Raw genomic sequence first — 22,418 nt, 5'->3', positions numbered from 1 at the left:
GCCTGGAAAATTTAGGGACTTGTAAGTAGTTATTAGACATGTTGGTCTGGTGCTCAATCTGGACCGGAGTTCCTTAGTAATTTTCTTCTCTTGACAACCAGGAAAATGAATCCAAGGCATTCAGTGTGTACCCTCTGATGGTGAGGGATCTTTTAATTGGATATTTTGGAGGAGGCTCTCTGGCCAGGGAGGTCTCTATTTCTTTCTACTCTAGGATGGCTGTCATTGCCTCCATGTTAAAAGTAAACTTGATTTGCTACAGCTTTTGGCCCAGCTACAGATGAAAGAACATGAGCTTACCACTTCATTGATGGCTTTGATGAGGTAAAGACCATCCTTATAAAAATAAAATAGTCTAATGATACCTGAAACAGAAAAATAAGTAAGAATGAAAGACAGGCAGGTGAACCGAAGAAAAGTTGAAATTTTATATTTGACTTTCTGAGATATCATGATAAACTCATGCATTATTAGGCTTCTTCCCTGGCCCCTCCACTGCCCATGATCATCTTGGACTCCTTGCCTTCTTCCACCCCTCACTTGAAATGTTCAAGTTATTCTCCCTCTTGGGTCATCTCGGTCTACACTGGCCCTCTTCTTCTAGAATCTCTTCTTCTGGAATCCTCTTGTAAGCACTTTGGCCACACCAATCCACTCGTGATTTCTATTCATCTGCTTTAGCACATCATCCCATAGTGTTTCACACTGTTATCCAACTGCTTCCTGTGAGTGTTTTTTATTCCTCGAGTGAGTTCATAGATTCTCTGAGGGAAAGGATCACATCTTATTCTTCTATGTGCCTCATTTCTCACAGCCCAACAAGCTCCTCATGCAGTTAATTTTGTTGATACAATAAGTAATTTTGTCATTCTCATTCTCATTTAACCTAAGGGCTCTAGTATGTGATCATCATCCACCATGACTTCTTGCCTCTTTCTTTAGGTGCCTCCCAGACACTCATAACCTGCCCCTACAGCCATAATACCGACCTTGCAGAGGTATCTGGATCACTGTGGGTGAAAGTCTAACTCAACCCAATAAACATTCATGGGATATCTGCTCCATGACCACAAATGTGCTAGGGACAACCAAGGCAGTCTCTGCCCTCAAATTCATCACAATGAGAATCACAAAGACAGGAAACTAACTAGATATAATGCAGTGTGATAAATGCAGCCCTATCTTTACATCAAACTCCTCCTGAGTATCAACATTCCCACTCCAGGTGCCTCAAAGATGTGCATGCTCAAATGGAATTTCTCAACTCACAGACTCCTGAAATCTTACTCTCCTAAAATTTCTTATCAAGTAATGGCATCATCATCCACCCCATTATCTAAGGAGGAAAGGAGTAATTTTTCTTCACTTACCCTCACATACCACCTTACTCCCTGACCCCATACATATATTCCATCACTCACCAAGTTTTTCCACTATATTTTCCTTTTCATTTTTTTAAGCTTTTTATTTTGAACTAATTTTAGACTTAGAGAAAAATTGCAAAAATAGTACAGAGTTCCCTTATAATCCCTCACCTCATTTCCCCTAATGTTAACATCTTACAGAACTACAGTACAATTTTCTTTTCATTTTAACAGCCCCTGCCTTGGTTCAGACCTTCATAATTTCTCTCCTAAATGAATGCAGTAGCTCTTCCTGGTCTCTCTACCTCTCCATTTGACTTTTGCAAACTCCTATCAGGGTGCTCTTCCTAAAATGCCAGTTGGGTCAGGTCACTCTCCTGCAGATACTGCAGATCACCTGCAGATCTGCAGGTCACTCTCCTGCAGATCTTCCAGGACACTGTCCATAGTTCTCTATACTATGGTCCCCATGTCTGAGTCATCCTCAGGCTGAGGAAGAAAAGCAAGCCTGGCTTAAATGAGCAGCAGGATTGCTGAGTGCTAGAAAGGATGTGGACTCTGGGCCCACTCTGCCTGGTTCAAATCCTGCCTGTACCACTTACTTTCTGCATTACCTCAAGTAAGTTATTTATCCTCCATGCCTCAGTTGCCTCTTCTGAAAAACAAGAATAATAAACTGTATTTACCTACTAAGGCTGTTGTGACAGTGAAATGGGCCAACATGTGTGAGATGTTAGAATAGTGCCTGGTACAATATACTGTCCTGCAGATGTTAGTTAATACTACATGACCAGGGAGAACTCTCCAGGTCTGGCCCCTCCCATGCCTGGAAAGGAGATTAAGTTGAACAACAGTCTACAGGTACCTATAAATTAGGCTAAAAAGGAAGATGAAGAACGTGTACCCGTTTCATCCACAGAAGCAATAAGTATTTCACTCCCCAAATCTGTGGCCCAGATGTAAGTGACATCAACCTTAAGTTTCTCCCAAACATATATTCGTTTAGCATTGTACAGATTATAGATGGAGAATCCTTTGGTTCCTCCAATAAACACATAGTCTTGGGAAATAGCCATACAATTTGGCATTTTGTTGAGCTGGGAAAACAAAAACAGAAAAAAGGAATGATTTTTCAGTTATCACCATCTGCAAGTAATATGAGCTAACTTTTCAAAGAGGGAAGCAGGTCCCTCCTAGTTATAGTATCATGTCCAAACACACTGCCCATCTAAATATCTTGCCAAAACATCAAGAAAGTCATAGCATTCTACTCTTAGGGGAAAGGGGCCAGAGAAAACAAAGAAGTTGAGAATAAATGCTCATTCACAACACTAAGTGTGACCACAGGCCCTGTGGTGAGTGGAACAGTGGCCCCATTTCCTGTACTTTATTCATTTAGAACACTGGTAAGAGCTATAACTGACACACTGGCAGATTTTCAACCATCAAGCAAGGGAGTGATTAATACACTCTGAAAGATTTTTAAATAACAATAAGATGTAAAAGATACATCTGTATAATCTTCAATTAACCAGAACACCCATTTCCCCAGGCAATTACTAGATCTATTTTAATCAACACCAGCATGCCTATAATCTTTCAAAAATGCACTGTCCTATTGATTGAAGGTTCCTGGTAGTAATTCCTTCCCTGGATCAGGTGTTATCATTTATTAACACTCAGTTCAGAAACAAGTCCGCCTTGTCAGCTGCCCCATACCTTGCTTTCTAGAAGTGGAGGGTAGATGGTGGGCTGGATGCGGCTGAGCTCAGCTTTCCTCGATGCATCCCTCTCCTCAATAATTTCCCACGAGTGGTCAAACAGAAAGTTCACTAGCTTGTTGATCATTCGATAAGGCTGAGGTAGGGAATCCTGCTCTTGATCTGGACCCTTGAAGACCCAATCCTCTTCATCATCCTTAGACCAGTCCTTCTCTGTAGGGGACGGCACCTCCAGTGTCCCCTTTCGTGTTAAAGTGGGCAGCTTCAGCTTCTGGGCTCGACTTCCTTTGGGAGATGTCATCACAGAAGGTGGTGCTGGAAATATCTATGAAATTCTGAAAAACTGATCAAGGAAGTAAGCCGAGGTACTTTGCGCAAAAGGGGAAGTTATCATAAGACAGCTCATCATCCTCCTTAGCGTATTAGCCTATGGGAACTATTTATTCTAGAGATTGGCATCTTCCTTATTGCCATATTTCTAAGATATGCTCTTCATATTAATAAGGGTATTAGCAGAGACAGGTATTGACTATTCACATCTTCCAGACCAGCTCAAGATGATGTGCCCTATGACAAAAGGAAAGGAATTTGGCACCCTGTTGCCTTTCTTCACCTCCTGATAAGAGAGTGGCTGTCTTTCTGTCCCAAATAGAATACACCCTTTCTCCTACAACTTGTGCCTTCCCCTGGCTCTTGCATCCCTGCAAATGGTTGTGCTGAAGCTAGTGGGTAGGGAGCAACAACTTCTCCAGTTCCTTTTCCCTCGCCTCCAATCAGATGCAGCTCAAGCATTATCCAATCCTTGCTGTCCAATTTGTTCCTTCCTCTCTACTCCCCCTGCTCCCATCCAGGAGCTCTGTAGGCACAGTGCCCAGAGCCTATGAGATTTTTCAAGGGCCTGCAGAAATGTTTGAGACTTGAAAAAATACTGACTAAAAAAAACCCCCCCACAAAATCAAAATAATTAAATATTTACAACTTATCAACTCCACTCTGTGTGTGCATAATGTTTAAGTCTATAAGAAAAGAACAAGCAACCTATACTTGATAAAACTCAAAACGGTACAAATTATAAAAAGATTTTCAAATGTTACAGTTTAAAAAAGGCATTTAATGTGGAACATGGGGTACATTTTAAGATGCTTAGTAGGTAGTGGCATAGGGTCTTACACTGTCGGAGTACCCTGGGGCCATGGAAGTCTTATAAAGGCCCTGCTGCCATCATCTTTTCTCACCTGCTAGAGTACATTTGTGATGTTTCCAGTGCAAAGTGAGGAGAGAGTACCTGGGTCTGAGTCTGAAAAGAAAGAATCACCTGAAATCATCAGTGGGAACAGTAAGCTGAGCTCACACAAGGCCAGGAATAATGCCTGTTTCCATCAGTGAGAATGGAAAACCTCATAATTCACAAATATCGGGTTAGAGTACTCCGAAGAGCATAGCCAAGTAGTGGGAAAAATTAACCGTAGAATAAATGCTTCTCTAGTGTTGCCCACCAAATCTTAGAAGTCAGAAGATCAAACTTACTACGTAACTTTACTGCATAACAGAACAAACTCAAGAATATTTATAGGAATACAAATATGAAACCGAGCCCCCCTAAAACCAAGTTCCCTTACTGAGTTTGTGATTAATCTATCCAAAACTTTATTCCCTTGCTTGTCTCCTCTGACATCAATCCCTTTCTTGTCCTCTCTGACCTCAATCTTGTGCTAACTGGACGCTAATAAACCAGAACAGATGACTAAGATTGCAGTTGTTGACAACATCGTAAATGTACTAAAATTGCTGTTATAGATATCATCATTAACATATAAACTCAGCTTGTTTCTCTAGGGCAAGATGAACTCACAGACCCCCGAGGCATGGACCACCTGGCCAGAGAATCATAAACCAGAGACATCCTGACTCCCAAAACCCTGATTAAGAAATGTCAGAAGATGTGATTAAACACAGTTTCCTTGTTCTTCCCCTTTAAAATATCCCTATCTCAAAGACCACTCCCTTGCTTGGTGCCCTGCAATAAACCCTTACTTTGCTGCAAATACCCCCTGTCAGAGTTTGACTTTCTGTGCCGCAGGCACATAAGCTCTTGCTCAGTTACAAAAATATCCAGCATCCAATGAAGTAAAATTCACAATGTCTAACATCCAATTTAAAAAATTACCTCAAATGCAGAAAGGCAAGAAGACACAAGCCATAATAAAAACTCAAGCAATTGAAGCTGACTCATAATCAACACAGAACATTAGAATTAGCAGATATATAATTCTAGTATATATCTAGATTAGTATATTCCACATGTTCAAAAATCAAGAGGAAGTGCTGAACATGTTAGGTAGAGATGTGGAAGATGTTTAAAAAAAAAACCCAAACTGAACTTTTAAGGATGAAAACTATTGATATAATGTCTGCAATGAAAATATACACTGGTTTAGATTAATAACAAGATTTCAGAGCAACACAGATTAGATGGGCCAAAAAAAAAAAGAATAGTGAATTTGAAAACATAGCAATAGAAACAAAATGAAAGAAAGAGAAAAATTTTTTGAAAAAATATGAAGACAGTGAGGTGTAGGATAACTTGAAGTAGCCTAGTATAAGTGTGATTGAAATCCCCAAAGGAGGGAAGAGACCAAAAAATAGCTGTAGAAATAATGAACAAAAATTTTCAAATTTTGATGAAAACTATAAACCAACAGATTTAAGAAGAAAAATCCTAGCAAATTAAACATGAAGAAATTTATACCAAGGCACATCATGATCAAACTGCTCAAAACTAGTGATAAAGACAAAATCTGAAATGCAGCCAGAGATAGAAAGGCATGCATAGAGGAAAAAAGTAAAGGACAAGAGATTTCCTGAAGGAAACAGCAGAAGCAAGAAGACAGTGAAGCAACATCTTAAAAGTACTGACAGCAAAAAATTTGTCAATTAAGAATTCCAGGCCGAAAAGCATATCTTTCAATAAATGAAGGTGAAGGAATTCCCTGGCGGTCCAGTGGTTAGGACTCTGTGCTTTCACTGCCGAGGGCCTGGGTTCAATCCCTGGTTGGGGAACTAAGATCCTACAAGCTGCAAGGCCAAACAAACAAACAAACAAACACAAATAAATAAATAAATGAAGGTGAAATAAAGAATATTTAGACATACAAATCTGAAAGAATTCATCAGCAGCAATCCAGCATTATAAGAAATAATGTTAAAGGAAGGCCTTCAGGCAGAAGAAAAATGGCATCAGAGAGAAATGTGAATCTACACAAAGGAATGAAAAGCACTGGATGATAGCTATGTAGGTAAATATAAAAGACTTTTTCTTACTATTTAAATTCCTTTAAAAGATATCGAAAATGTTTAAACAAAAACAATAATGTATTGTGGGGTTAATAACAAATGTAGAAGAAAAATATATGACAATAATAGTACAAAGGCTAGGAGGGGAGAAACAGAAGTATACTGATATCACTTGAAGGTAGACTATGATAAGTTAAAGATGCATACTATAAATCCTAAAGCAACCGCTAAAGTAATAAAACAAAGAGTTATAGCTAATAAGCCAACAAAAGAGGAAAAATGGAGTCATAAAAATACTCAATTAAAAAATGTAAAAAAGAGGAAAAAGGGCAAAAAACTGATGAGACAAATAGGAAACCCTAACCATATCAATAATCATATCAAATGTAAATAGTCTAAAGACTCCAATCAAAAAACAGAAATTGTCAGATTAGATAAAGGAGAAAGACTCATATATGCTGCCCACCAAAAATCCACTCTAAATGTAAAGACACATACAGGTTAAAACTAAAAGAGTAGAAATAGATGTACCACGCTAACACTAAAGAAAGCTGGAGTGGCTATATTAATATCATATGTAGAACATTTCAGAGCAAAGAATATTACCTGGGATAAAGAGGTATGTTTTATAATAATAAAGGGGTCGATTCATCAAGAAGACATAACAGTCCTAAATGTTAATGAACCTAATAACAGAGCTTTGAAATCCATGAAGCTAAACTGATATAATTTCAATGAGAAATAGACAAATCCACAATTACAATCAGAGATTTCAATACCCTCTCTCAATAATTTATAGAACATGTAGACAAATCAGCAAGGATACAGAAAACTTGAACACTATTAGCGAATTCGGATCTGACTGACAGTTGTAGAACACTCTACCCAACAACAGCAGGATACAAATTATTTTCTAAGTACACTTGAGACATTTATCAAGAAAAATCATATCTGGGCCATAAACAAGTCTTAATAAATTTATAAGTACTCAAGTCATACAAATTATGTTCTCTGATCATACAGAAATTATTTTAGAAATCAATAACAGATAGATATTCAGAAGTATACAAAAGCTCAAAATATTAGGAAATATTTCTTAATAACTTATCAATCACTATTACATACCTATTACAATGGCTCAAATTTTAAAAAAAATATTGACAGTATGAAATACTTGTGAAGATGCAGAGCAATCGGATTCTTATACACGGATGGCTGTTAGGAATGCAAAGTGATACCACAAGTCTGGAAAAGGGTTTGGCAGTGTCTTATAAAGTTGAACATATATTAATCATATGACCCAGCAATACCACCCCTGAGTATCTACTCTAAGAGTATGAAAACTTGTGGGCACAAAAAAGCCTGTACACAAAGTGTTTATTGCAGTTCTATTTATAATTACCCCAAATGGGAAACAATCCAAATGTCCTTCACCAGGTGAATAGACAAACCAACTGTGTTATATCCACATAATGGAATACTACTCAGTAATAATAATACTACTAGTATTATAATAATAGTAATAATTATAATAAATAATATAATAGTAATAATAATAATATGATACATACAAAAACATGGATGAACCTCAAAGGCATTATGCTGAATAAAAGAAACCAGTCTAAAACTTTATGTGCAGTGATTCCATTTATAAGGCATTCTTGAAAATCAAAATGAGTAATGGAGAACAGATCAGTGGTTGGCAGGAGTTATAAGTGGAGGGATGATTTTATTTAACGTTATTTAAAAGGACAGCATGAGTGAATTTTTTGGGGTGGTATGGGACTATTTTATCCAGACTGGAAAGAACTATGTAAACCTGTCTTTATTTATAATCAGACAATATGACTATCTATAGAGAAAACCTGATGTAATCTTTTTAAAAAAATCTACTAGAACTAATAAATGAGGTTAGCAAGGCTGCAGGATAAAAGTTCAATACACAAAAACCTCCTATATTTCTATATACTGACAACAAGCAATAAAAAATTGAAATTAAAAATGCTATTTATTATACTATTTATAATAGTATAAAAATATGAAATACTTAAGGTTAAATTTGACAAAAGATGTACAAGGCCTGTACCCTGAAAGCTGTAAAATACCGCTAAGAGAAGACCTAAATAAATGGAGAGAGAGACCTTACTCATGGGTTGGAAAATTCAACTTTTTTAGGATGTCAGTTCTCCCCAAACTGATTTATAAAATCAAAGCAGTCCCTATGATAATCCCAGTTGCATTTTTTTTAGAAATTAAGAAGCTGATGTTATACTTCATATGAAAATGCAAAGTACCTAGAATAGCCAAGATAACTTAGAAAAAGAAAGAATTAGAGGACCATCATTACCTACTCCAAGACTTACAAAGCCAGAGTAATCAAGACAGTGTGGTATTGGCATCAAAAAAGACAAAAAGACAACAAATAACAAGTGTTGGTGAGGATGTGGAGAAAAGGGGACCCTTGTGCATTGTTGGTGGGAATGTAAATTGGTGAAGTCACTACAGAAAATAGTATGGAAGGTCCTCAAAAAATTAAAATAGAACTACCATATGATCCAGTAATTCCACTTCTGGATATTTTCTCAAAGAAAACAAAACAAAACAAAAACTATTTTGAAAAGATATATGCACCCTATGTTCATTGCAGCATTATTCACAATAGCCAAGATATGGAAGCCACCTAAGTCCCCGCCAATAGATGAATGGATAAAGAAGATGTGATATACACAATGTAATATTAGTCAGCCATAAAAAAGAATAAAACCTTGCCATTTGCAACAACAGGTATGGACCTAGAGGGTACTATGCTAAGTGAAGTAAGTCAGACACAGAAAGACAAATTCTGTGTGATTTCACTTATACGTGGAATCTAAAAAACAAGACAGGGCTTCCCTGGTGGCACAGTGGTTGAGAATCCGCCTGCCGATGCAGGGGATGCGGGTTCGTGCCCCGGTCCGGGAAGATGCCACATGCCGCGGAGTGTCTGGGCCAGTGAGCCATGGCCGCTGAGCCTGTGCGTCCAGAGCCTGTGCTCCGCAACGGGAGAGGCCACAGCAGTGAGAGGCCCGCACCACACACACACACAAAAAGTAAAAAACAAGACAAGTGAACAAACAAAACAAAACAAAAAACAAAAAAAGAATCATAGATACAGAGAACAAACAGGTGGTTGCCAGAAGGGAAGGGGGTGGGAGGATAAGTGAAATAGGTGATGGAAATGAAGAGGTACAAAAAAAAAAGATAAATAGATCAACGAAACTGAATAGAGAATACAGAATTAGACCCACACAGATATGGACAGTTTATTTTTGACAAAGGTGCAAAGATAATTCAGTGGAAAAAAGATAATCCTTTCAATAAATAATGCTGCCCATATGGGAAAAAAAGGACTCCACTCCATACCTTGCACTATATACAAAAATTAGTTCAAAGTAGATCACAGGCCTAAATACAAAACTTAAAACTATAAAACTTCTAGAAGAAAACTCAGGAGAAAACCTTTTCAATCTTCAGTTAGACAAAGATTCCTTAGATATGACATTAAAGCACAATCTATAAGAACAAATTGATAATTTAAACCTTTCAAAAATAAACTTATGCTCTTCAAAAGACACTTAAGAGAATAAAAGGTAGCCCAAAGACTGGGAGAAAATATTTGTAGGTCATATATATGATAAAGTGCTTGTGTTCAGAATATTTTGAAAACTCTTAAAACTCAGTAATAAGAAAATCACGCAATTTTTAAAAATGGAAAAAAGATTTGCATTGACACTTAACCAAAGAAGATACACATAAGGCAAACAGGCATATTAAAAGATGTTCAACATGGTTAATCGTCAGAGAAATGCAAATTATAATTACACATGTATTAGAGAGCCTGAAGTTAGAAAGATAGACCATTACTACTACTACACATGTATTAGAAAGCCTGAAGTTAGAAAGATAGACCATACCAAGTGTTGTCGAGGATGAGGAGAAGCTGGAACTCTTCCACCTGCTGCTGGGAAAGTAAAATAGTACAGTATAGAAAACAGTTTAGCAATTTCTTAAAAAGTTAAGTTTATACCTACCACAATAGCCAGTCATTCTACTCCTACGTGTGATACAAGGGAACTGAAATCATATGTCCATACATAGACATGTAAATGAACATTCATTACAGCTCTACTTGTAGGAGCTCCAAACTGGAAACAACCCAAATGTTTATCGTAGGTGAATAGATAAACTCCTACATATTCACATCCCATAATCCGCGGGAACACGAAATAGTAGAGTCACTTTGGAAAACAGCTTGGCAGTTTCTTACAAAGCTGAATATACACTTAACATGATTCAGCAGTCCCATTCCTACATATTTATTCAAGAAAAACTAAAACATGTTTCATATGAAAATCTGTGCTTAAATATTTATAGCAGATTTATAATTGCCTCAAACTGGAAACAACACAAATGTATTTCAGTGGATAAAGAGATAACAAAGTATGGTACATCCATACAATGTAATACCACTCAGCAATAAAAATGTACAAACTACTGACATACACAACATAGATGAAACTCAAATGCATTATGCTAAGTGAAAGAAATCAGATAGAAAATGCTACATACTAAATGATTCAATTTATAATACAGTGGAAAAGGCAGAATTGTAGGTATAGAAAACAAACTATATAAATCTGTGTTTAGGAGCACCGTGTTCTCATCTCTATCATCTAACGCATCACTGTGTTGTACTTTCCTATTTTTCTTGTGTCCCTCATTAATCTACTGCCCTAGGCCTAGAGCTTAGCACTGTGGTTGGTACAGTGCTAGCACTGAAATTCTTATTGCTTGCAGTATTGCCCTGCTCTGGGACATGAATTAAGAGAATACTTCTGGCTCTCTTCCAGGCACTCCCCTTTGCAAAGGATGAGTAATCCGTGGGGTAAAGAGGCTATCCCCACCCAAAGCCTAGACTGCCCCTCTTCTGGAGTCTAGACCATGTTCAGGGTGCCTGTACCCCTGGAATTTACTGCTCAAACGATGCCAGGTTCTGCATGAGCCTCTTTCCCAGCTTTCTCTGGAGGGCAGAGAAATGGGTGCTAATATGGGCACCCCTAGACCTGAAAGGTGGACACGGCATGGCGCTTTGCAGGATAATGGGCAGAACTTGCATGTGGCTTGGAGTATCCACACTATATATGCAAGGCCCCTCTCAGTGATGTAAGTGGGAGCCAGAAATGGGGTGGAAAGGGTTGGGAAAGGACTGGAGATCAGCTCTCCCCACAGTACCATATTCTAGCCATGTTTCCAGGTATTCCAAGGAGTCCAAGAATCCTGAATGTGAAACTGGACTTCTTGATCATTACAACGGTACATTTGTCCAGGTAGGAGAAAAGAACGTAGCTTATTCAACAATTTGTTGCCTTGATTTAAACATTTAAACATTTAAACATATGGTTTGTGGGTCTCTATTTGTACTTTTACCCAGGGCCTGTAAATGTTAGGGTCAGGCCTGACCACGGGAATAAAGATTACAAAAATAGATGACCTTACTTTGTGACTATAGGTTGTACATTTTATAAAATTACTGCTATGGAATGAGTGGGGCTTCATGTTTTCAGCCCTCACAGAAGGAACGTTCAGTGGTGCAATTTCATTTTAATCTCTTTTTGCCCCCACTTTGTTTACGTTAACCCTTTTAGAATTTCCTCAAGTAGCAATCTTCTTTCAGTGTTAATAATCCTAACAGAAAATTCTCTCACTTTACCCACCTCTCCTGCTAAAATACACTCCATGAATTGGCTTATTTCTGCTCTAACCATTTCCTTCCCCAGATCTGGAGCTGGTGTTGCTCAAGGGAAACGGAGGCACAGAGCTGGGAAATGATTAGGATCCTCAGTACCCAAGCAAAAGTTCAGAGGAATCTCCATTCGGGATTCCGCTGGGGGTCCCTGGGTACCCGGGATCTGCGGGGAGGCGCGGGGCGTCCCGGGGAAGCCGACGCTGAGGAGACGGGCTCCCTCAGATCCCCCTCTAGGAGATCTAGAGATAGAGGAGAGTCCTGGGACAAGTTAGGAGCTGCTGCACCCGAGGGCAAAAGCCGAGGATTCGCTCACCTGGGCCGGCAGCTTGACGTCGCCTTAGTAACCACAACTTCCGGCCCCAAACCGGAAGCCCGAGAAGTTGCTCCTCGGAAAGTGCACCCGCCCCCACGGAGGTGGGGAGACTTGGCTCCTCGGGGTGGCAGAAACCGACAGTTCCGTGGGGACCCGTCAGCAGCCCCTGAGAACTCGCAAAAGAACCCAGTGCGACTCGTGTCTTTGGGCTGGGTGCCATGGACGCCTTCATCCGCTTCACCAACCAGACCCAGGGCCGGGACCGACTCTTCAGGTGAGTCCGGTGCCCGCGGCCTCTAGCCCTTCCCCGTCCCTCAACCCGGTACAAGGTTCCCTGTTCTCCGGCATCCGGAGAAGGAGGTAGTAGCCCAGTGGACGAAAGCAGGAAGGACGCTGCCGGCTCCCGGAGGGAGTGTGGTCCTGGAGCCCCTCCTCACCCTAAATTCAGTGGGGCTGGGCCGAACGCACCGCGTCCGGTCCCGAGCTTCGTGCTCCAAAGTCCCGCAGCCGCTTCGGGGGCGCTGGCAGTGTTAAAGCAGCCGACGAACCCTCCTCTCCTAACCTGAAAAAGACTGGGTTTTCTCCGCCCAACATTCTTCCGAGGAATTACTTAAGAGAAACTCTGCGTTGACATTTATGACCAGCGAAGCCAACACTTGTATTTATTTTCCATTCTTGTCCCGTATATCTCATTGAGATAGCGCATGTGAAAGTTTTGTGAACTGTAAAATGGTGTGGAGAGCCTCAGAAAGAACTGACTGCACCTCTAAGGTACACGAAAATATTAAAGAGATTGCGGCTTTAATACTAATTCATGATGTTTCTTTTAGGAATTTGTTTGAGTCTTGCTCAATAACAAGAAATTAGTCACAGTTGCAGTTTTATTTAACACCTTTTCCTTCTTCTGGGTGTACAAGTGCTAATACACACAGATCAATAGTAGCCCCAATAATTATGAGACTTTTGGAAGCGGACTTAATGCCAGACGTTGTTCTCAGTGTGTTACAACTATTAACTCATTTAACCCTCAACACAGCCCTATTAGGTTAAATTCTCTAAATCATCCCCATTTCTGTGAGATGGGGAAACTGAAGCAGAAGGAGGTTAATAGGGACTAAGTGACTGAATTGAGAGATTTAAAAACACACAGTTGACTCGGGGCCCACTTCTTTAACTACCAAGCCATACTATCTTTCTAATTAATTTGATAGATTTTCAAAATGGTTGCATTATATACAAACTTCATTAAAATAGAAGCCTACAAATCCAATGTACTTAGAATGTACCCTGCAAATTTTATCAGTGAGGTTGGTTAATAAATAATTGTTTAGGGGAATTCCCTGGTGTTCCAGTGGTTAGGATTCCACACTTCCACTGCAGAGGGCACAGGTTCCATCCCTAGTCAGGGAACTAGGATCACACCTGTTGTGTGGTGTGGCAAAAAATAATAATAATAAATAATTGTTTAAGATATACTTATTTAGCAAGATGTGAGATCTCTAGTATTCATTTCCTAATCCCTTTGGTGACCTATAGCTTCTTTGAACACACTGGCATTCAGAAAATAATGCCTTGTGTTTGGACGCATTACTATTATTAGACCAGATCTGAAAAAGAGGAATTCATTGACCTGACCAGCTTGAGCCCTCTATCCAGGAATCATACTTAAAAGAGAAGGAGAGATTGTTTCTTTTTACTTCATTCACAGTAACAAGTTCACCATTTTGGAAAATGTGCTATATTTTTATTGAGAATAATATTTATAGCATAAAGGGATTCAAATGCGGTTACAGGACAGTAGGAAAGAGGCATCTACATACTTTATTTACTAGACTGCCAAATGCATTTAGATGTTTATGTGATATAAAATTTTTTATTTGTTATGTTTCTGTTGGTAAGGCATTGCTATTTGTACTCATAACAATAATCACTTTATTGAATATTTAGTATTATTAAACAGGAGTCTGTATTTTATATAAAATACTAATTAGTTTTGAAAGACAAATCTGTACTTATTTATGTATTGGTGTGTATTTGGTCCTTTTATAAAAAGTTAAGCAATATGCAAATGGTGGACTTTTCATTTGGCTCTGGTTTGAGTGTGACCTGTCACATAAGTAGTTGGTAAAAAAATTTCCTTTTAGAAATCTGAAAATCTTTTAGAAATTTACACTGGAAGAAATAAAGAATATGGATCTTTGCAGACTTAACATGAGGTAGATTTTTGTGCAGTTTACTACTTTGACTATATCCATTTCTCTGTGCCAGCAAGAGGCCTTCTGAGGAGCTGTTCACTGTATAATTGCAGAGTTTTCCTTCATTACCTTTGTGTTGCATTTCCATGACATGTTTTACCCTTTAGCCCTGTGGAGTGACTGTTGCAGAATTTTGCTCTTGTAAGAGCTGATACAGGAGAAATTGTCTTGGAAACTTTGCTTCTAGCAGGACATGTTTCTCCTTCCCCTACTTCATGAGTCAAAGTTTATTTGGTTTGTAAATCGTTCTCCTCATTTTTTTTCCATTTCAGAGCCACTCAGTACACATGCATGTTGCTTAGATATTTGTTAGAGCCTAAAGCTGACAAAGAGGAGATTGTTATGAAGCTCAAGAAACTGGAGTCCAGTGTGAGCACTGGCCGTAAATGTAAGTACCCTGTCCCTTGAGGGACAGTGGCTCCTGGTTTAGAATCCTCAGACCTTGTAATTCACAAAATATTTCCTAGACCATGATTTTCTAGTCAATCAACTTTATTGATGAAGTTCACCAGTAAGGCTGCCCTAATGGAAAGCCAGGCCAAAATGATTGAATGTTTTGCTGCACACCACTCACAAACACCCTCCTGTGTTCACATTTGGTGCTACATCATATCTTTCTGCTTAATCATAACCAGTGGGACATGCACTGTGTTAGTTCACCTTTAGTTCTTAGAATCACAAAATGTTCTGGCAATCTTTGACATGAGCTTCTGGCTCCTGGGAACCCTCAAAGAATAGAATAGTTATATCCTTGACCCCCTGCCTTTTTCCCTTCTCTTAAGGGATTGCTAGAGGAAATGGATGGATACATTTCTTTCATTTGTGGGATTGTTTCATGTTAATGCCAAAAAGTGGTCAGTGTTTTGTACTCATTTAATTCACTTTGAGTACCTGCTTCATATAGATATAGTCCTGAGCTTTATGGGAGAACTAAGATCACATGGTATAATGATCTAAGATTTAGTACCAAATATGTTGGTTGGGGTAGAGAAAAAGAAAGATGTTTGGAGGAGGTGGAACTTGAGTTGTGGCAAGAGAGAGAAGGATTAGGAGAACATTCATGAAGGGTGGTTTCCTCTAGTGGAGGCTCAGGACTGTTCTGGGCAAACCATTGTATTGAGGATCAATGAGAAAACTAGTTTGATGGAGACAAGACTTAGATTGTCAAGCAGAGGGATGGGAAGGAGCTTTTCTGGATGGCTTGGAAAGCCAAGATTAGAAGTTCTCAGGCTCTTTGGAATTTTGGAGCTCAAAGGCCCTTTAAAGATCACTAGTCTCTGAAGTCTAGAAAGGACTTACCCAAGGTCACTAAGTTAGTGCAACAGTCAGAACTGGGACCCAGGATTATTCATTACATATTTTGTGTTATTTTTTATAAAATAATACAAAACATTTTTCTGAGATCATAAGTTTCCTGAGGGTAGCTACTTCTGAGCGTTCGCTGAGTCTAAGGTACAGTCACTTAGGGAAAGTAGTTCTTTTGTATCCTCCATAATGTTTAGGACTATAACTTATTCTGAGAAGGTGTTCAGTAAATATTTATTGATTGATGCATCCCTGATTAATTGAGTTACATGCTCAGATAAAGGACATGCCCTTGCAATGGTTGATTTGATTGAACTAGGAGTCACATATGACAGTATTATTCGTTGTGTTATCCGCTAAATCCTACCATCTCTACTTTGTCTTTTTGACAGTAGGGAGCCAAAGGGGCTTTGGACCAGAGAAATGGCAGTATGATAATGGTATTTTTTTTTAAAGCAATCTTTTAACTGGAAAGTAAGTACAGTGTAAGGTATCAGACTCTCCAAAAGAATGTTGCATCTGGAGTTCATGTAATTTGCAGTACCTTCCTTCTAAAGAAGTGTAGCTGGTGATATTCATATGTAACAATCCACACTTATGATTGACCTTTGCCTAAAGTGTGTAGTAAGTCATTGTTAATGTAGTCATTGAAATGGAGGCAATAAGTTTAAAGAGTCACTGTCTTTTTTACATTCCAGGATCATTTTAGGTGTCCTTAACATACTGTACAGTCCTCCTTTCCTGAGCAAAGACTGAGCCCAGAGGACAGTCAGTTGTTAAAAAAAACAGTGCTGACCTCTCACCCTGATACAGGGATTCTGCCTGTAAAATCCTATTATATACTGATTAAATAACTGTTAAATCTTGTGGGTTCTTCTTGCAGGGTTCAGACTAGGCAATGTGGTACATGCTGTACAGACGATTCAGCAGAGCATTCAGGCCACTGACCTAGTGCCCCGCATCTGCCTAATATTAGCCAGCCTGAACCGTGTGATTTATTTCATCTGTGACACCATCCTTTTTGTGAGGAGTGTAGGGCTCGCCTCTGGCATTAACAAAGAGAAATGGCGAATGTGTGCTGCACGCCATTACTACTATTCTCTTCTGCTGAGCCTGGTCAGGGATCTGTATGAAATCTCCCTGCAGATGGAACAGGTTGCACACGACAGAGCAAAGAAGGAGAAATCACCATCCCAGGATCCTCTTGTGTATAACGTGGCTGATGAGGAAACAGAATGGCTCCAGTCCTTTCTTCTTCTCTTATTCCGATCTCTGAAGAAGCATCCTCCCTTGCTCCTGGACACAGTGAAGAACTTCTGTGATATCCTGAACCCTTTGGACCAGCTGGGGATCTATAAGTCCAATCCTGGCATCATAGGCCTTGGAGGTCTCGTGTCCTCTATAGCAGGCATCATCATTGTGGCGTATCCTCAGATGAAACTGAAGACCCGCTGAGGTGGTTTCAGGCTGAAGACTAGTACCTGCTTTGAAGACGACCTGTTAGTGAAATGGACATTTGCATTAGGCACAGCCATGTCATACTATGCTTACAGACTTAGTCACATGAGCACTGAGTGACCTGTGATATGAACAGAGGTGGGGCCAAGAACGGTGGAGGGAAGAACGTGAAGATTTATGTGTTTTCTAGAGCGCTGGAGTGACTTCTGAATTTCTGAGTATTTTTTCCTTCATCTAACATTTATCGAGCATCTTTTATGTGCATATTAGGAACTTAGTGGTTGCTGAATGGATAAAAATTAAGAGAATAATTGAAAAAGATCCAAACTAACAAGGGACACTAATATAACTAACTTTTGGGCCATGTGCCTCACTACTTTTGCCCAACTACAGTAGGTCTGATACACACCCTCTCTCAGATTTAGTGGAGGCCCCTTATTCTCAGATCAGTTATCCCACTTCCTCCATAGCTGCCAGTGCCAGGATGGAGGAGAGCTGGGTTTATAGCCTCTTAACTTGGCTTTTACATCACTGCGCTCCTGTCTTTCCTCTGTCCAGTAGTAAAATCAGAAGTGCATCAGGCACCTTCATGGTATAAATTGTGTCTTTAGGTAGCGCAGTAAGGAAACAAAAAATCAGAAGCAGATAGAAAGGACTTGAGGTAAAAATAATGTGGAAAGTTACAGTTGGTGCCTGCAGGTTTCCCTGTGACTGATGAGGAGACTTGAGGTTAAAACTGAGGACAGAACCTCATTTCTCTGACTCCCAATCCAGTGCTCTTTCCATATTTCACTGCCGTCCTGATTGAGTGGAAGTAAAAGACTCTCCAGAATCCTGTGCGAAAAGCCTTTTTTAGAACCTTTGTTGGTCAGTGGTTTATATTCTATTCTACAAAAATTAAAACTATATCTAGGTCCACCAGCAGGATTGTTTTATTTAAAACTATATAACATTTTGGGCACTTACACGTTAATTTTCATCAAAATTTGTGCAGTTAAGAAATTTCACGAATATGATGAAATTCTGCTATATTCGACAATAAATCAGAGTTCATATTTGTAGGGTGGTTGGGGGAGGTGGAGAAGAGCAGAAAGGGGCAAGAGAAGAGGACAGAACGATGAGTCGATGCCACTTGCTTGTGTTCCTACTTCTCATCTTGGATGTTGGGTTCTTATTTGCGATTACAGATCCTCTTAATTTGAGGCAAGTGAGGTAGAGAAATAGGGTACCATCAGGTAAGAGGTCAGTGTCAGTCCTGCCAGTAAAGCCATCTGACAGGACTGGATGGAAAGGAGAAAAGAATTGTGCACTAAGTAAATTTCCCATAAATGTGATTGAGATTCTTGAAAAGTAGACTCAGTTCCTTGGCGCTCTATTTTTAAAGTGACCAATCAAGATATGGGATTTGAGAAAGAAAATTTCGGGAATTTTAAGAGAAATAAAAGCTGCTAGATCAGGGCAAATAATAAATTTAACTATTTTTACTTTGTCCAGATCTTCTACTGTAATAAATTATGTCTAATAAATTTACAGACAAAATTTAATCATGTATCTGTGAATGTGTTCTGGGAATGGAGAAGAGTTAACAATAAGGTGATCCAAAGATAATCAGAATGTACACAGTTGGTAGAGTGAGTTCTGGTAAAATAAGCTCTTGGCTGGAAGATCCAAGCTCAGGAAAAGGATGAAGGAAGATTTAAATGTAGAACGTCCAGGTTGCAAGAGACCTCTAAGACAATCTCATCCAGACTGCTAGCCAGGAGAGGGTCCTCTATATCATCCCTGTCAGTGGTGCTTTTGATTCTGCCTGGAGAAGTTGGCCTTGAATCTATGATGGCATTTTACAGTGGTGTCCATCTTGGTAGTTTTGTCCTCTGCAAGTTAGGGTGGGTGGTGGAGAGCTTGGGAAATGCCATCTCTTCCAGAATTTGTGAAAACCTTAATGGTGCCCTGCTACCTCCTTCCCTGTGCATCTTTGTCCTTTATAACTAACCATCCCCACCTCCAGGCCTCCTTCCCTCAGGAGGGATTCTAAAAACCAAGGACATTTCTTTTTTTTTCTTCTAGTTTTACTGAGATATAATTGACACAGTACTGTGTAAGTTCAAGTTGTACAGCATAATGATTTGACTTACATACATCATGAAAAGATTACCACAATAAGTTTAGTGAACATCGATTATCTCATATAGATACAAAAGTAAAGGAATAGAAAAAAACATTTTTTTCCTTGTGATGAGAACGCTTAGGGTTTACTCTCTTAACAACTTTCATAAATAACATAAAGCAGTGTTAATTATATTTATCATGTTGTACATTACATCCCTAGTACTTATTTGTCTTATAACTGGCAGTTTGTACTTTTTGACTGCCTTCATCTAATTTCCCCTCTCCCCACCCCCTGCCTCTGATAACCACAAATTTGATCTCTTTTTCTATGAGTTTGTTTTTGAAGTAAAGGTGACCTACAGCACAATGTTAGTTCCTGGTGCTCAACATAGTAATTCAATATTTCTGTACATTTTCAAAATGATCACCATGATAAATCTAGGTACCAGCTGTCAACAGACAAAGATATTATATATTTATTATATTCCCCATGCTGTACATTTCATACCTGTGACGCATTTATTTTGTAACTGTAAGAATTTTGTACCTCTTAATCTCCCTCACCTATTTCTCTCCTCCTCGCACATCCCCACCCCAAATGGTAGGTATTTTTACTAGGTGTATTTTTTTTTAAGTGAAATATAGTTGATTTACAATACTGTGTTAGTTTCAGGTGTACAGCAAAGTGATTCAGTGATATATGTGTATTTTTTTAGATTATTTTCCATTTTAGGTTATTACAAACCTAATATTTTTGTAGTTATTACAAAAGATATTGAATATAGTTCCCTGTGCTCTACAGTAAATCTTTGTTTATCTATTTTATGTATAGTAATTTGTATCTGTTAATCCCATGCTCCTAATTTATCCCTACCCCCCCCCCTTCCCCTTTGGTAATCATAAGTTTGTTTTCTATGTTTGTGAGTCTGTTTCTGTTTTGTATATAGATTTGTTTGTATTATTTTTTAGATTCCACATGTAAGTGATATCATATAATATTTATCCAGAGACATTTCTAATAGATATATGGGCCAGCATATTGACAACTGAACATTGTTGCCTGAGAATTTGTTTATTCAACAATGAATGTTTGAGTGCCATTCTTAGATTTGTTTGGGATCCATTTGTGCACAAGGTGACCAAGGTCCCTGTGCTCATGTGGTAGTTAGACAGAGTTGGGAGGGCCATGTAGGGATGGGGAAGAAAACAAAGTAACTATGTCCTTCAAGCTGCTGCTGGAAAGTGGACCCTTCCTGAGGGACTCCCTTAGACCTTTTCACTACTTCTCACCTCTCACCCACATCCTGGACGCCCAGCTGAAGCGGCCAAAGAGCGAGCTTTGTCAACAGAGCTTTCAGGCACAGAGCCCTGTATGCCCTCTGGCCCAAAGCCACGGCTTCAATATCTTAACATTGCCCTTTGGCCCAGGGTACACTCTCGACACAGCCTCATAGATAAGTTGTCCTGAACCTTGAAGTGAGGTGAGGGCTGAGGCCACTTTTTTTAGACACTTCTCTTCCTCTCCATTATTGTTTTATATTTTAAAAGCCCAGGTTGGATCAATAAGTATTAAATGTATCACATATTTATTACTCCTTTTGGAGACTCTGCTTGACTCTTTCCTCCCTCTCCTGCTTTATCAGTATCCTAGATACAGGATTGATACAAAGGATCTACCACAAATAGATCCTTTGGGGACTTCCCTGGTGGTGCAGTGGTTAAGAATCTGCCTGCCTATGCAGGGGACACAGGTTTGAGCCCTGGTCCGGGAAGATCTCACATGCCATGAAGCAACTAAGCCCGTGTGCCACAACTCTGAGCCTGCGCTCTAGAGCCCCTGAGCCACAACTACGGAGCCTGTGTGCCACAACTACTGAAGCCTGCCCACCTAGAGCCTGAGCTCCGCAACAAAAGAAGCCACCGCAATGAGAAGCACACGCACTGCAACAAAGAGGAGCCCCCGCTCAACACAACTAGAGAAAGCCCATGCACAGCAGCGAAGACCCAATGCAGCCAAAAACAAAAACAAAAACAAAAAAACCCCAAATAGATCCTTTGTATCAGTCTCCCCACTCCCTGCCTCTTTCTCCTATTGCCCACAGTATACAACTTAGCAGAGACTCAACACTAGATATGATTCTACAAAAAATAAGGAAAAAAAGTTTTGTCCTATTACCTATTTTAATTAAAAAGCCCTTGTTAGACAATCTGAAAACGATGGCTGAAAACCACAGCCTCCATCATTGAAACCAGGAATTAGCACCTGGGCTCCTGCCTGATTCATCACTAAGGAAGGGATGAGAGGTGATAGGTGGTTGTCTGGATGCTGTTGATCAATAACAGAACCTTGGTCAACATTGTCACTTTTCCAAACTTGACAAAATCCAGTTGGCTTTCCCACTGCATATTCTGGTGGCATCTTAGACCAGGCAGAGTTCAATAAACTTTCTTGAAATCCAGGATTTTGCAGAGATTGAAATTGCTCCCTCAAAGCCTAGATTGTCAAGGAGTAAACCACAGCTCTGGTTCTCTTCTTCACTGAGAGCAATTCATCTTCATAATCAAAGACTAATACATTCTGGTAAACTGTGTTCCTGTGTGGGTTTAAATCTTACTGTTCAAAATTCATTCTTGATAGTCAAAAATAAGGATGAGGGAAATGGGTTGAAAACTGTTCCGTAGGACCCTCTAATGGAAAAGGAGCCAAAGATGATAAAACTTTAGAGCTTATGAGTTTAATGACACATATGCCAACATCTTCTTTCTGGAAAACAGTTTCTTGAGAACTGGGGTGCAGAAATATGTTACAGAACA

The 22,418-nt window shown here is 39.4% G+C and overlaps 2 protein-coding genes across 7 annotated transcripts in view; one reads left to right on the top strand and one right to left on the bottom strand.

Moving 5' to 3' along the window:
* WDR93 (WD repeat domain 93) overlaps positions 1-12,699 on the bottom strand; it is a 49,315-nt gene extending 36,616 nt beyond the window's left edge. Inside the window, exons 1-5 of one of the 5 annotated variants that reach the window (XM_059056648.2) lie at positions 12,478-12,699; positions 10,333-10,376; positions 3,084-3,428; positions 2,269-2,461; positions 301-365 (exon numbers count right to left, since the gene is read on the bottom strand). In XM_059056648.2, the coding sequence (XP_058912631.1) occupies positions 301-365; positions 2,269-2,461; positions 3,084-3,386 (561 nt within the window). In that variant the 5' untranslated portion in view covers positions 3,387-3,428; positions 10,333-10,376; positions 12,478-12,699. Of the gene's footprint in view, positions 1-300; positions 366-2,268; positions 2,462-3,083; positions 3,429-10,332; positions 10,380-12,477 lie in introns of all 5 variants that reach the window. The other 4 variants (XM_067029887.1, XM_067029889.1, XM_067029890.1 and 1 more) reach the window with 4 other exon arrangements.
* PEX11A (peroxisomal biogenesis factor 11 alpha) lies at positions 12,348-19,039 on the top strand. Of its 2 annotated transcripts, XM_059056640.2 has the most exons (3): positions 12,348-12,751; positions 15,005-15,120; positions 16,921-19,039. In XM_059056640.2, exons 1-3 carry the CDS (start codon positions 12,696-12,698, stop codon positions 17,490-17,492), a joined length of 744 nt encoding a protein of 247 aa, XP_058912623.1. In that variant the 5' UTR covers positions 12,348-12,695; the 3' UTR covers positions 17,493-19,039. The 2 variants fall into 2 exon arrangements, with proteins under 2 accessions (XP_058912623.1, XP_058912624.1); XM_059056641.2 differs by lacking the exon at positions 12,348-12,751 and having other exon boundaries at positions 15,037-15,120; positions 17,184-19,039.
* The last annotated feature ends 3,379 nt before the right edge of the window (positions 19,040-22,418 follow it).

This window comes from Kogia breviceps, chromosome 3 (genome assembly GCF_026419965.1).
Source record: "Kogia breviceps isolate mKogBre1 chromosome 3, mKogBre1 haplotype 1, whole genome shotgun sequence".
Classification (NCBI taxonomy): Eukaryota; Metazoa; Chordata; class Mammalia; order Artiodactyla; family Physeteridae; genus Kogia; species Kogia breviceps.
This window is presented reverse-complemented; position numbering and strand designations above follow the sequence as displayed.

Coding starts and splice junctions, on each gene's coding strand:
- PEX11A (XM_059056640.2), top strand. CDS start 12,696: ATGGACGCCTTCATCCGCTTCACCAACCAGACCCAGGGCCGGGACCGA. Junction 12,752..15,004: donor GGCCGGGACCGACTCTTCAG/GTGAGTCCGGTG, acceptor TTTCCATTTCAG/AGCCACTCAGTACACATGCA. Junction 15,121..16,920: donor TGTGAGCACTGGCCGTAAAT/GTAAGTACCCTG, acceptor TTCTTCTTGCAG/GGTTCAGACTAGGCAATGTG.